Here is a 14,858-nt window from a genome sequence, read left to right as displayed (position 1 = left end):
CTGGCCTGCCGCAACTTATAAAAATTAAGACTAGGTTTATGAAGTTCTCTATATACATAATCGCTTTCTTCTTTGAGGGTTGTTATTTCATCTGTGTAAGGAACACCTAGACCATGGTTTGCTCCTTTAATGCGCCAATCTTTACTCGTAGAAACATTAAATTCCTGACAAATACGCTCATACGCGGACCTATCATAATTATTATTTGTGGAATTCCACGCTCGATCCTGCGGTAATGGAGCACTAATTTCTTTAAGTATACAACTAATCTGATAGTACACGTGAAATGTTATAACAGACTTATATAGTTCAAATCCTGGAGCATAAAGAGATACGCCACATCCCGTTGTGGCACACCATATGGCAAAGTTTAGCTGATTCTGCCAAAATTGCATCGGATTGTGAAACCAATCGTGTACCATTTTATCGCTAGTTGCCGTGACTCTGTATTTTTCAAAGATATCGGGGAATTTAACAAAAAATTCAGCACCAGAGGCAGTTACCATAATCGATTGATTAGCAATGTAAGTCGATTTCATATTTAAGTTAAGATATACTATCATTGTATATTTAATATGTATGTTACACTCCCGGGAATAACAAATGGTCAGTCTATTGAACTGCTTCATACTATCGATAACTCGGATGGACAGCTTGAAGTCGCTATCTGTGACGTAACGTATTACCCGCTGTGGACCAATATAAGTGCTGCGAAAAGTGAGTGAGTGAGTTGGGTTTAACGCCGCTTTTAACAGAATTCCAGCGTGTCAGCTTAATGTGGGAGGAAAGCCCGAAGTGATGCAGGTCTTAGACGTTTACCACTTCGGTGAAACCCACGAGCACGGGTATGGTGCTGACAAACCTAGAAACATAATCGGGGTGAACCGGGATTCGAACCCACAATCATAGGTTTCTGGCGTGCCCAAGGGACGCAACTCTGCACAGCGAATCGCGGCGCCTTAGACGACTGGGCCACCCGTGCCCCCCTGCTGCGAAAAGAAATAATGAGATAAATATAGTTGATGAATTTAGCATTCCCAAACTCATTACTATGCCTGATGGGTATTACAGCGTATGCTCACTCAATGATGAAATTTTTAAGCCTAATGGAATGAGTCTCACACAAAATGAGTCGAATGGGACAGTGAAATTAGACAATGGAGAAAAAGGTTCAATTTATTTTTATGGTAACTTACCAGTTACACTTGGATTTAGGCTTAAAACGGGAATTATTAGAACCAACGAAGCACGACAGGGAGATACATTACCCGATTTAGTTCCCTATAAAGAGTTGTGTATCCATCTTGATCAAATAAGCACAACGGATAATATTCAACTAGAAAGTCCTTCAACCCTGCTCAGAAGTGTTCCGGTGAAAAATGAAAAATATAATAGTGGTAGAACGGAATCTTTCTCATCATTACAATATAAAAAATTAAAGCGTGGTATTATTTCAGACCTCAAAATTTCTATATTAGATGTAAAACACCAACCTGTACATATAGGATACTTAAGTGTAACACTCCATATTATAAATAATGGTTGATTCCATATTTAAGTTATGATATAATATCTTTGTATATTTAATATGTATGTAACACTGCCGGGAATAACAAATGGTCAGTCTATTCAACTGCTTCATACTATCGATAACTCGGATGGACAACTCGAAGTAGCTCTATGCGATATTACGTATTACCCGAGGTGGACCGATATAAGTGCTGCGAGAGTTACTTATATGTTCTTAATAAATAAAAAAGAACACTTTATACCTGATGGGTATTACAGCGTATGCTCACTCAATGATGAAAATTTTAAACCTTTGGGAGTTAGTCTCACACAAAATGAGTCGAATGGGATGCTGATTTTGAACACTGGAGAAAAGGAAGTAGGTATTGTCCTGTACTTAACAAAAACACTTGGATTTTTATTAGGAGAAGAAAAAATATTTATATAAATACCACCCAACCAAACACGGCATGCAGATAAATTACCCGATTTAATTCCCTATAAAGAGTTGTCCATCCATCTTGATCAGATCAGCACGACAGATAATATTCAACTAGAAAGTCCTTCAACTCTACTCAGATCTATTACAGTCAAAGATGAAAAATATAATAGCGGTAGAACGGAATCTTTCTCGCCATTACAATATAAAAAATTAAAGCAGGGTATTATTTCAGACCTCAAAATTTCTATATTAGATGTAAAACACCAACCTGTACATATAGGATACTTAAGTGTAACACTCCATATTATAAATAATGGTTGAGGCATCAGGCCATGGAACGCTCAGACAATGTAATACAATTGCGCTTTCCGATCTCGGAGACACAGAAGGATTCGGTAAACCTGGTACCAATGGTAAGTTATACGCTTTACACTTACACGATAATGTATAAAAGCGGAAAGAAGTTACATTCACGTGTAATCTAGAAGATTTAAGCGATGTCGACGTTAGTAGACTCCATAAAAACACTTCGTACAATATTATTCAGTGAGAATAAATGGACTATGGTCGAAGCAAACATCGAGTGGCTATTGAATATCTTCATTACCCCACCTTATGTTATGATGGGTAAGGGACATAATTTAACTAAGATAATAAATAGTGGTATCGTACTCGCGGCCTATATCCCGTCAAAACGAAAAAGTGTGTTAGTCTCTCCCCTGCCAGAAAACCCAGGTCATATGTTATATAGTTGTCCAGCAGGAAAAAATGTTAGTTTACATTTGGTTACAGAATTCGATATATTAAAGATAACTTAAGTGCAATACCTAATATTTCTACGCTTATTATTGAAGTCTTGTTCGGAGATGCACCGGAAGATGCCTTCAAATTTAACCAGGTCTATCGATTAAATGACTCAAGAAACACGAGCGTCAACGTTGCAGTATTATTCATATCGGAGCATCACCCATTGCAACCCTCGAGGGGGTTCAAATTATTAAAAGTGACAGCATTTCTCTTACTAAGATATTCTTGCCGTATAATATACATTTGATAAGGTTGATGTATAATCTCAAAACATTTAAGCAAGACCAATTAAAGACTATTATATATTCGTAATATACACTATGAGTTTATATCCAGTGCTCGATGAAGCAATTGAAAAGATGGAAACTGTTGATGGATTTCGATTACATCAAATAAGCGACATAAAATATCGAATAGAGAAGGATAGGGAGTTGAGACTTGGATTGTATAAAAAGTATCGCAGAGCCGTGAATGCTCTGGACGGAGTTGACACCACGCTTGTAGCGGCTAGCATGTGACTCGGTGTAGCTGGTGTCGGTTTACTATCAACTATAATCGCTGCGCCTATCGTGCTCGGCATGGAAATAGGTGCCGGAGTCTCGGGACTGGCAGGAATAGCGATAAAATTCATTTCTTGTAGGTTGCAAAAGAAAGCATTAAAACACGATAGTATTCGAATACTCGCCGAAGCAAAGTTGAACAGCATTGAGGATCATATTTCGACAGCAATGGTCGATTGTAAGATATCCGAGGTTGAGTTTCGTTTAGTGCTGTCGGAACTCACCAAATACAATGAAATGAAGCAGGAGATTCGATCAAAATCTCGTAAGACCAGTGGTATTAGCGAAGACGAGAAAAAAAGGTTCATAGAACAGAGGAGGCAACAAGCGTGTCAATTATTCCGTGCCAAAACCAAAGAACTGGTTGGAGATTAAAAATAGATTGCTTACTATCGTTTGATCACATTTAGACAAATGCTTACATAAACATATATTAATGGAAAAAACTATTAAATGGAGAGAATTACCACAAGGTTTTTATTATATCAGTGATGTCAAACCAACCAAATACGGTTATCAATTGTTTCTTATCAATTTACAAGAAGAGTGTAGTTATATAGTCTTGTCTCCTTGTAAAATGAATGAAGAACTTAATAAAAATGTTGAATATCGCTTTATCGATAAAAATAATGAAGAATATTTTTATTACCATTTAGGCTCATCTAAAGCAATGATTGGCCCCAGGTATTGGTGAGCTAGAGCCAATTTAACTTAATCTCATGACTATCGTTGAATCGCATAGTCGTTTTGGCATAAAAAATGCCATCTGTAGTAGCAGTATAGGTAATAAATCCAGCTCCAGTGGAGTTGCGGCAGAACCCCCATTACCTATACTACTTAAGGATGTCATCTGTGGGATGACTCCATGCCCTGCTACATTGACAAGGTAAGGATGTCATCTGTGGGATGACTCTAGCCCTACTACATTGACAAGGTAAGGATGTCATCTGTGGGATGACTCCACGCATTGCTACACTGCCATGCATTGATAGATATATATACATATATCTGTATATCGAGAGAGAGGGACAGGTACGACATTTTTGTGTAAAAATAAATAAACATTAAAGTATCACCCCAAATAACCCCATCGTTAACAACAGTCAGAAGACAGCTGACAGTCAGCCTACTCCAGAGCTGGGTATTCCAGAGACACCGGGGAAAAAATCTTCTTGACCGTTAGGGCCTGACATTCCCAGGGTCCATGATGTCATGTGACAAGTGCCACTGTGGTCTCAGACAGACCTATGAGTGGAACTTCGTCACTAGTTTGTGGAAACTAACTGAATCGACAATCGCAGATAACTTATACAACAATACCTCAATTTCTAACACTTCACTGAAATATATGGCAAATATGAGAGATGACAATATATGACAGTTCGGCACAGGTCACTTTACCTAAGGCAAGCGTTCGAACATCAACAAACACACATGGACGCGGCCATTCCTCTGTAAAAAGCCAATCAAATTGCTCCTTACAACATACAGACTTCTAAAATCCAAACAGCGACGTCGTGTCGCTCCGGAGGTTCTACGAATGGCCCAGGATGTAGCATGCGCTGATGTTGTGTACAGACTATCGGAGTTACTTAAAAAAGATAAACAGTAATAGTTAAAAGCGAGAAGTGAATGTAATATCTTGAGACATATACACCGAGTGAACATTTGCCACATTTTTGTACATATCTTGAAAATCTCGTTGATCATTTTAAAACGTACGCACATGACATATTGTTAACTAAAGCAGTAACATTTTTACCTGTTTTAGTGTTAATTAAACATGCACCAGTTGGCCCCAAGCTGTAGAATCAGAGACCATATAAAAATCTATTATATGGTCTCTGGTAGAATTAACCTCATAACTTAAATAAAAACAGCTTGACTTCACAAGATATAAGGAAGGGAATTTATGGACGTCAACTTCTTCAATGCCTTTCAAAGACTTCACAAGATGTAGTTTGAACGACCGTCAACTGAAGCCTTGTCTTTTTTCTTTGACATATTTTAGTTTTACTGTCTGCCGAATCTGAGATTCGTCACCTTGTCAGCAGAACTATACGATAAATCTTATTTTAACCTGTGCGTATTGTCTATCACTATGTAACTATGATATTTTTGAAGATCGATCGATGTTGGACACCAGTCTTCTTTCAGGTGTGAGTTATCGTTTTTTATCTACCCGAATAGCAGGAACAACTTTTTGCTATAGTACGTGTAATACAAATTCCAACAAGAACCTCTGCTTTTTTATAAAAAAAACCCCAAACACTACACACAGCGTCTTGTTAGATCAGAATAACTATTGTTGTAGCATTATTAAAAAATGAGAATGCATTTTATTGTTTAATGGTTCGTTCTAAACTGCCTTTATCTTCAGAATAAAATACATAAATCCAAATATATGAAATTAGTTGTAATGACAATAGAACATATTTGTAAGTTGACAGTATGGCGGGCCCTCTGACAGGTAAATCGTGGAGGAGTTTCCACGAGAAGAATATACACCTGCCACCGCCATTTGACCGACAACAGGCTGCACATGAAATCAGCACACCAATATGCATAAATCTCAAAACGGTTCAAGGACTGTCCAACCCCGTAAGTATTATCTGAAGAACCATGTTTGCGGTTCACTCGCAAGCCTGTGCACGTTTCCAAGCAAAACAAACCTAACCACATCACTTCAAAAATTTTGAAGCAGCCGATGGTAAAACCAAATCACGTTTTACTTCCAATCAGATTCGATCACATTAAAAACGCAAATGTCGGAACAATATAATGTGCATTAAATAAGGCCGTGATTACAAAGGGGTGCACGGAAAACCGTCACTTCGGGAATACGGGACCGATTTCACCCGGCGAAACTCTACTAGCGACCAGTTATCGACATTTTTACGTGTTATTTCTGAAAAGAATTTCGTGTGTTAACTGGACTGTACCAGTACCTTTGATTTTCATAAAACTATGAGCAAATACGCTTATTTCTGTTGTAACTGGACGAGAGGGAATCAATGTGCATCATCGTGTTGTTGGATTTCAGTTTGCACCACCCATGTGTCTTTTCTAAAGCTATATTTCAGGAAAGTCCTATTTTTTAAATATATTCTTACAAGTTTCAGTTCCGTTTTTCATATTTGGATAGATATTTCTTTTTCCTAATGAAAAAGAGCAAAAGTAAAACAAGATGCGATCGAGTGCACGATATAATGAGGGGTGGGCGATAACTGGTCACTAGCCAGAACTGATTGTTGAGCTAAAAAACGGCACCTCATATTCATAATAACAATAAAAACGATTTATGTCGTAGTATATATGCATTTTTTCATCGGTAATGATCATTTTTCAATATTTTTATTATACTTATTATTGTCATCTATCTATTTTACTATCCCCAAATATCCTTGTCATCTATCTTTTAGATTTACAGCACTTTACAACACTGGTCCATGAACAACAGAGGTCAACAGTTTTCTTCTGTATCTTTCTATTGCAAATTAACTTCAAAGTTCATGTTATCAATGACATCATCCATCGCAATGAAAGGGGAATCTTCTTCTTTACTGCTAATTTCCCTTTATCTGCCTATAGCAAGTCCCATTATATGCCATGTTAATTCTTTATGAGTGTCTTCTATCCAATAACACATCGATACAACATTTTGAAGAATTGCAATCTCATTACTATCAGACCTTTCCACTATCACTAAACACAAATCTGAGGACGCCCCATTACTGGTCACATCAGAATGACTTTCTCAAACTTTGTCCAACCAATGAAATGACCAACGAGAAGTCAACATGAGCCATTCAGAAAGAGATGTATCAAGCAATACAGCACTTATTTCAAATTGGCGACTACAATTTGAAAAATATGTTGACAAAGTTCTCAAATGAAAATTTGAAAACTGAGCAAGACAACATTCTGTTAAGTCTTATGCAGAGATCCCTCGTCACAACGCTACCTTCGGGGGTCCAAATAGTTGATGAGGGTTATAGATGATCAGCAGTTTAACGAAGGTTGAGTCATAGATGGTAGATGACCAACAAAACAGTATATACATGCTCTGCCTACCTAACACAATCTACGTTGCACGTTTCAGAGTTTTAAAAAAGATAAGAATAGATGTTGTTTGTGATTCATATTGTTAAAAAAAAAGATTTATAAAAATCATATTAAATTTAGCAAAATAAGCCTTAGTACCCTACTATGCGACCCAGTAAGCGCCTTCTGTTGACGGGGAATTATGTAGCTGGGCGTGGAGTCATCCCACAGATGACACCCTTACCATGGTTCGAATCCCATCACGGGACTCGGAAATTTTATGGCCGCTACAGTAGCATTAAAAAAACCACATCGTATCCCTTCAGCGAATTCAGGTGAATAAACGGGTATAACAATTTGGTCAAAAAGATTATTAATTTTGACATAAAACATTACTGGACATGATGATTTACCATTCAAATTGTATGTCCTGCTCTCCAAGGCATTGTTTTATATGCCGACATTAAGATCACCATGTGTATTTTCACGTAAACTAAGCCAGAAATAGCAATAAGCTGTGCACACATTTCGTCCCAATCTACAGGTGATTCACTGATACAACTTCAAAGAATTTTGAAGGAAAAATTGTATCGGAAATTATTATTATATCAGGAATAATATATTCCAATATCGTGTTATTTTAGTTGCAGCTTCCACTATATATATATTTAAAATGAGAAGAATCATAAGTGTAGCGCTTTGGTACAGGTGGTATGCAGGATATCCTTTTACGTATGGAACAATTTGACCAGTCACCGAAGAGCCTTCCCTCGCTACATGTACACCTCGTGCTGAGGTGCTGTTTCAGCTACATCAAAGTGTTTCTAACCGCAACTTGTTCAAATTCGTATTCGTCCATCACTCCAGGGCCCACTTGCACATAGCGATCTTAGCGCTAAGACTGCAAGTGTTGAACTTCTATTTTCAAGTAACTATTCTATATTGATATCCAATTTTCAATGTTTATGAATTGCTTTGAATCTGATATTCAATTTTTAGGTTGAATGCAAGCAGAGTGATTGTTTCTGCCTATTAAGAACTTCTATTTTATAACATGGTCACACTATGGCATGTTGCTATATCAGTAGCAAAAAAAAACATGGCCCATAGATATCCAGTTTTCTTATTGTACGGAAAACAAATACTGTTTTACCCATAAAACTTGGATATCCTTTTACAAACTTAACACCCAGTTTCTTTACGTATCAGGCATCATTCAAGAACATTAGGCGATGTAATAATTGATCACAATAGGATGATGATGGAATGATGTTGACAACATGAATGAGTCCCAACTGTTCATGCTGTTTCACTTATATTATTGATGAGTTGCCTTGGAAGTGCGATAGATACCCCAGGATACCACAGAAGTCTATTATTATGATGGAATATTGAACACTGTTGAGGGATGATACGCTGGATTGAACTTCCAATAAATAGAACAGTTACTATCAGAATTAGATTGCTAGTCTCCCAGCAGAAGTTGCCAAGCTACCAGCATCCAGAGATAAATCAAATTGACATGTCATGTCTCTCTTTAGGTGACTTAAATGTCACTGAGATCAGGCCCAAGTGATGTCATCTACTGATGTCTCTCCAGAGATGACTTGCTTGTCACTGAGATCAGGGCCAAGTGATGTCATTAACTGATGTCTCTCCAGAGATGACTTGCTCTTCCCTGAGATCAGGGCCAAGTGATGTCATCTACTGATGTCTCTCCAGAGATGACTTGCTTGTCACTGAGATCAGGGCCAAGTGATGTCATTAACTGATGTCTCTCCAGAGATGACTTGCTCTTCACTGAGAACAGGGCCAAGTGATGTCATCTACTGATGTCTCTCCAGAGATGACTTGCTTGTCACTGAGATCAGGGCCAAGCAATGTCATTAATTGATGTCTCTCCAGAGATGACTTGCTGTTCACTGAGGTCAGGGCCAAGTGATGTCATTAACTGATGTCTCTCCAGAGATGACTTGCTTGTCACTGAGATCAGGGCCAAGTGATGTCATTAACTGATGTCTCTCCAGAGATGACTTGCTCTTCACTGAGATCAGGTCCAAGTGATGTCATTAACTGATGTCTCTCCAGAGATTACTTGCTCAGCTTGCTCAATATCAAAACTTTCAGTCATTTATTTACCTCAAAAAGAAAATATCGCGAGTTAAAAAAGTTTCGGCCAAACTTCTCGGCACACAACTACCAGGAACGGCCATTGTTGACTTTTGGCACTTCACGTTGAGCGGCATGCAGTCCGATATTTTCTTTATAATTTCATCATTTTTCCTATTCGATCATAATTTTTTGTTTGCTGACGAAAGGAAAACACTCATGTTCCTTATTTCTAAAAATTAGCAACTTTCGGTGTAACTAATTGTAAACAAAAACAATCTGAATCGTAACATCATCAATTGGATGGAACTTGTACGATCATGGCAACGGCGGTAAACAAACAACTCCACATGCATAGTTATCCCGTTAGACTATTACAATCATTTTGTTACATCTAACTTAATTTTCTAGAATTATTGACACGCATGTATAAATCTTTGTAAAAAGAATTTCATTTTTAAAGAGTTTGCAAATGATTTCGTTTGATAAACTTTCCGACACATTGACAAGCCGACAAACGTCAGTGATATGTTTGGGCGTGGCCTAACCCGGGGTTTTGTTGAGTTGAACAAAGTCAACAAACACTGCGAAAAATGACAAATATTGGATGATACGCAAAATGTGAACTGATATACATTCTAGGTAAACCATTCAAATACAAGATAATGTATTTTATGAGAAATAATCAAAATACTTGCAAATTTAGCTATCATTTCTGAAACCGGAAGCACGTACCGCATGTGACACATGGAAGCAAAATATGCAAAAGTTGGTAAGCTATCATAAAGAAATTCCGAAATAGATTCAAATTCAAAAGAAAATACATAATTTACTATTTTTCGTCAACTATTTACTATTTATTGATCTTGAGAGCAGTCTTCACTCTTATTTGTTTCAAATTTCTTCGTGATTGTCGCCATCAAATGTGTAAGTCTAAATCCGAAACCGTAATGGATTTCACGTAATGGATTTTAATTAAAATTAGAAAATATTTTCTATTAACGAACGCAACGGAGAGCGATCCAACGTATTGATATGCCATAATAATAACATAATATTGTTATTGGTCTAACATTACAAAAAGAACAATTTAAATATTAAAGATGTTGTTGAAAACTTTCTGAAAACCTCCCGTCCTCTGAACCGATAACATTTTGGTACACAACGAGGTAGTGTAAATATATATAGATTCTAGGCTCCTAGTTATATATATGTGTGATTTTGTACCCCAAACAAATTAAATTGTACCCAAAATACTTTGTGAATTTGTACCTAAGAAAATAAGACAATAGATCTATAATTATATTTATGTTTTCATGTAGATGAACAGAACACATACCGGTAATAAAATATTTCATCAAGTTCCAAATATGATTATGACTGTGATCCTTGAAATTGATTGTTTAGTTTTGAGAGAAAATTGACGTCTTGTCACTGAAGGAGAGGCCAGTTAAGTTGGTTAAACCTAAGTTAGAATGAATTGTTTTGATAGGAAAGTGATATTATGTTAAGTTTAAGACACCAAATTAATGTATATCTTTGAAATAATTCTGGGTAGATCTACAAAATCACATACCCATTTGGGTAACAAATTACTCGAAATTTTGGGTACAAAAAACACCACTGTACATTTCAACTGATTTTCGTGAATCAATGGGATAAAACAAATTTCGTCTGAATGATTCCTTTTCTCATTTTTTAAGACAAGAATTTGTTTTACATAACAAAACAGGCAGATCTACACTGATCACGTTTAGTCCTAAAAATGTGAAAAATATGGACACCTCAGAAATGAGGGCTTATAAGGTTATAATTCTACTAGTCACATGGTTTGACTTAGATCTAGGTCTATCTAAGAAAAGTCCTTATGAAAATCTTTTTTAATTTTTTTTATGACACTGACATTTCTGGCACTTAGACAAAGAGTATTCAAGGAAAGACATATGTTTTTGAATGAAAATATGACTTTCCTTTATAATTCTTTTTTCATGATGACAGGGGAACTTTTATACACACCAGCTGAGGAAGTTGTGATACTGTGATTGCATACAAAGAAAAAACAGGTTGGAAGTAGTAGCTGTATGTATAAAATAGACCACATAAGGTGAACAAAAGTAATGGATTGGCTGACTGGAAAAAATACATCTGGCAAGGGTAAACATGTACACAGGCATGTTTCTTTTCATTCCAACCAGAAGACTGAGATAGCATTTTCTAAGAAACCTATGGCAAACTTACCAGCTTATGTGCCACCATGGTTCTTGTGATTAAACAAACAAAAATGTCATGTACTGTTACAAGTACTGTTACTGTAATTAAATTAAATTAATTCCTATTAAATCATATTTCAGAATTGTTTTATTTGGAAACAAACCACATAATGCACAAGATTAATGTCCATATGAGTTTAGTATGTATATGTTAAGGATCTGATTTATTCATTATTCATGGAATACTAAAATTAAAATGATGACATCAGAGAGTTACTTATTCACATAGTTGATTTTCAGAGTGCAAGATAATAATTGTTGAATAAATATGTTTAAACTAAAGATAATAATTGAAGTTTGATCAGTTACACTGTGCTGATGCAAAGACTAATATTTACTGTCCCCACACACCATCATTGTGGGAAAAATAACTATTAAATATAACTTAAAATTTTAAAACCTGTAAACAGCTGTAAATAATTAAACAATTACAAATCTATCATCAATGCGCAATCATGGTGGTCTTCATATTTTTGGAATAAATTTAGAAATCCTTCGTGAAACTGTTCTAAAATCATGCTAGAATCTATGAATGTATTCCCGAAAGGAAAACTATCCTAAATGTAATGTGGAACTAACACCGAAAATATGTACGTAGAATTTTATTGCTTATATATACCCTATCATATTCAGCAACGCGGGGATGTTATTTTGAAACACGTTTTGTCAAGCCCATTTTCGCGCACCTGTTGTTGAGGGTGATCTTGCTGATCGACGATATCCATAGACGTATTACGTGGGATACACTTGTTGTAGTGAAACTTATCAGCATGTACATCACAGAAATATGAATCATGTCCCATTTATATTCACAACATTGAATGGTGATTCTTAAATATCAACAGAAGTTCAAATAAAAGATACCGAGAAACTTGCATGTGGCATGTTGATTTATCGTCTACCGTTTCCGGGTCACGGGAGCATGCAAGGTCAAACGGATTAACTAATACGCGAATTATATCGTCAAAGTCACATGTTTATTTCATGTTAGTGGTGATTACTGATACTGTGTATCGACTTATATTTTTGCTGTATGTGATAGGCGAACTATTTCAAAATTTACTGTAATTGTTTTGTTTCGAAAGCTTATCAGCAACTACCCCTGTCTGTGACATCACATCCGGTGACCTTTGCACTTACTGAAATAGTGCTGTCAGAATTCACGATCTTTATTTTCATTTTTCTCTCGTCATATTTATTGGAATATGACGAATAAAACATTCTTCGATTGAGAAGATCGTCAACTTTCGCCAAGTTATATTTATAAAGGCAATGTAATCTTTGTTGATATTAAAATAGCAATAAGTTATGCGGAGGTCGGGCGAAGTGCGCCATGTTTGATTTTAGGACGTCTGCTAGCATCATGACACGGGTTGTTTATTTTTGTATATCATAAATATTCAACCAAAACGCTTGAAATTAGGATTAGTGAATATTTATAAGTCATTAATTGTTTCCTGCAAATTTTATAACATGACATTCATATTTCTGCATCCGACATGATGACCTCGAAAATTAAGTTATTTTTCTGTGTAACGGTTAGATAATAAATTCACTGAAATGGTTCATAATTTACCATCGCGCTGATATATGCCGATTATAAAACCCGAATTTTTACTCAATTAAAATTAAGATATCGGAGATATGATTATTGAAATCAATTTGCAAAAATGTTACGATATTAGAGGGTTCCTAGCATGAAATGCAAACCACCTTCAATAACGCAATTCAGGTAAGTTCAAGAAAATTTACAAATTTTGTGTTCGCTTTGGTCTTAATCTTGGTATGATTGAAAACACCAGGATATTTTTATATAGAATTGTGTAGTTTTCTATCAGGAATAAATGTTCAAAATATTTCTTCAATTGGCCCTTGTTTAATGAGGCACCGACAGTTTGAAATCACCAACCCTCTTTAGAGTGCCTTATGCTAAAATTAATACAGCAGGCAGGGGTAAGAAGTGTGAAAATAATTCAGCAGGCTAAAGGTTAACTGATGTCTCTCCAGAGATGACTTGCTGTTCACTGAGATCAGGGCCAAGTGATGTCATTAAGTGATGTCTCTCCAGAGATGACTTGCTGTTCACTGAGGTCAGGGCCAAGTGATGTCATTAACTGATGTCTCTCCAGAGGTGACTTGCTTGTGACTGAGATCAGGGCCAAGTGATGTCATTAACTGATGTCTCTCAAGAGGTGACTTGCTTGTCACTGAGATCAGGGCCAAGTGATGTCATTAACTGATGTCTCTCCAGAGATGACTTGCTCTTCACTGAGATCAGGGCCAAGTGATGTCATTAACTGATGTCTCTCCAGAGATGACTTGCTCTTCACTGGGAACAGGGCCAAGTGATGTCATTAACTGATGTCTCTCCAGAGATGACTTGCTGTTCACTGAGATCAGGTCCAAGTGATGTCATTAACTGATGTCTCTCCAGAGATGACTTGCTTGTCACTGAGATCAGGGCCAAGCAATGTCATTAATTGATGTCTCTCCAGAGATGACTTGCTGTTCACTGAGGTCAGGGCCAAGTGATGTCATTAACTGATGTCTCTCCAGAGATGACTTGCTTGTCACTGAGATCAGGTCCAAGTGATGTCATTAACTCTTTCAACACCAGTCAACCAGAAGTGTTTACTGCTGGGACACCGAGTTCCCAGAGACTCTTGTGTGATAGATGAAGCCAACATTTATCAAAGAAAATACCTGCTTGTAAAATATATTTGCTACTACATGTTATACACCATTTGAAAGGTCTGATCCTATGGTTTATAGATATGAAAGTATATTTTTCACATTATTTAAAATAATGCATTTACAACTTAATTAAATTTGTTGTAAATAAAAAATGTACGCTAACACGTTGTTAACATACAGATTAAGGACCAAGGAAGCGAAAACTTGACGATTTTCGGCAAATATATGATTTCATAATATCCACGTACCTATTTCTGTTATATTTTCATTGTTTACGATATTGGAAAATCATTTTAAAAAGAATTATAAATAGTTTCTGTCATCACCCATTTCCCGATAACAGCGACTGTCGGCTCAGTAAAATGAAGAAATACCCCCATTTTCGAGGTTTCGTATGAATAACACGTTCGTCGAAGAATGGCA

At 36.4% G+C, this 14,858-nt stretch overlaps 2 protein-coding genes across 2 annotated transcripts in view; one reads left to right on the top strand and one right to left on the bottom strand.

Moving 5' to 3' along the window:
• The window catches only part of LOC139471404 (TELO2-interacting protein 1 homolog), a 125,562-nt gene extending 120,797 nt beyond the window's left edge, over positions 1-4,765 (bottom strand). Inside the window, exon 1 of the mRNA XM_071253770.1 lies at positions 4,720-4,765. The gene's annotated coding sequence lies outside the window, so the exon portion shown is untranslated. The remainder of the gene's footprint in view (positions 1-4,719) is intronic.
• A 1,001-nt stretch (positions 4,766-5,766) lies between these two features.
• The window catches only part of LOC139471233 (nephrocystin-4-like), an 89,449-nt gene continuing 80,357 nt past the window's right edge, over positions 5,767-14,858 (top strand). Inside the window, exon 1 of the mRNA XM_071253525.1 lies at positions 5,767-5,919. Within this exon, the coding sequence (XP_071109626.1) occupies positions 5,770-5,919 (150 nt within the window). The 5' untranslated portion in view covers positions 5,767-5,769. The remainder of the gene's footprint in view (positions 5,920-14,858) is intronic.

The sequence above is a fragment of the Haliotis cracherodii genome, unplaced genomic scaffold (genome assembly GCF_022045235.1).
Source record: "Haliotis cracherodii isolate W230 unplaced genomic scaffold, xgHalCrac1.p SCAF_22, whole genome shotgun sequence".
Classification (NCBI taxonomy): Eukaryota; Metazoa; Mollusca; class Gastropoda; order Lepetellida; family Haliotidae; genus Haliotis; species Haliotis cracherodii.
This window is presented reverse-complemented; position numbering and strand designations above follow the sequence as displayed.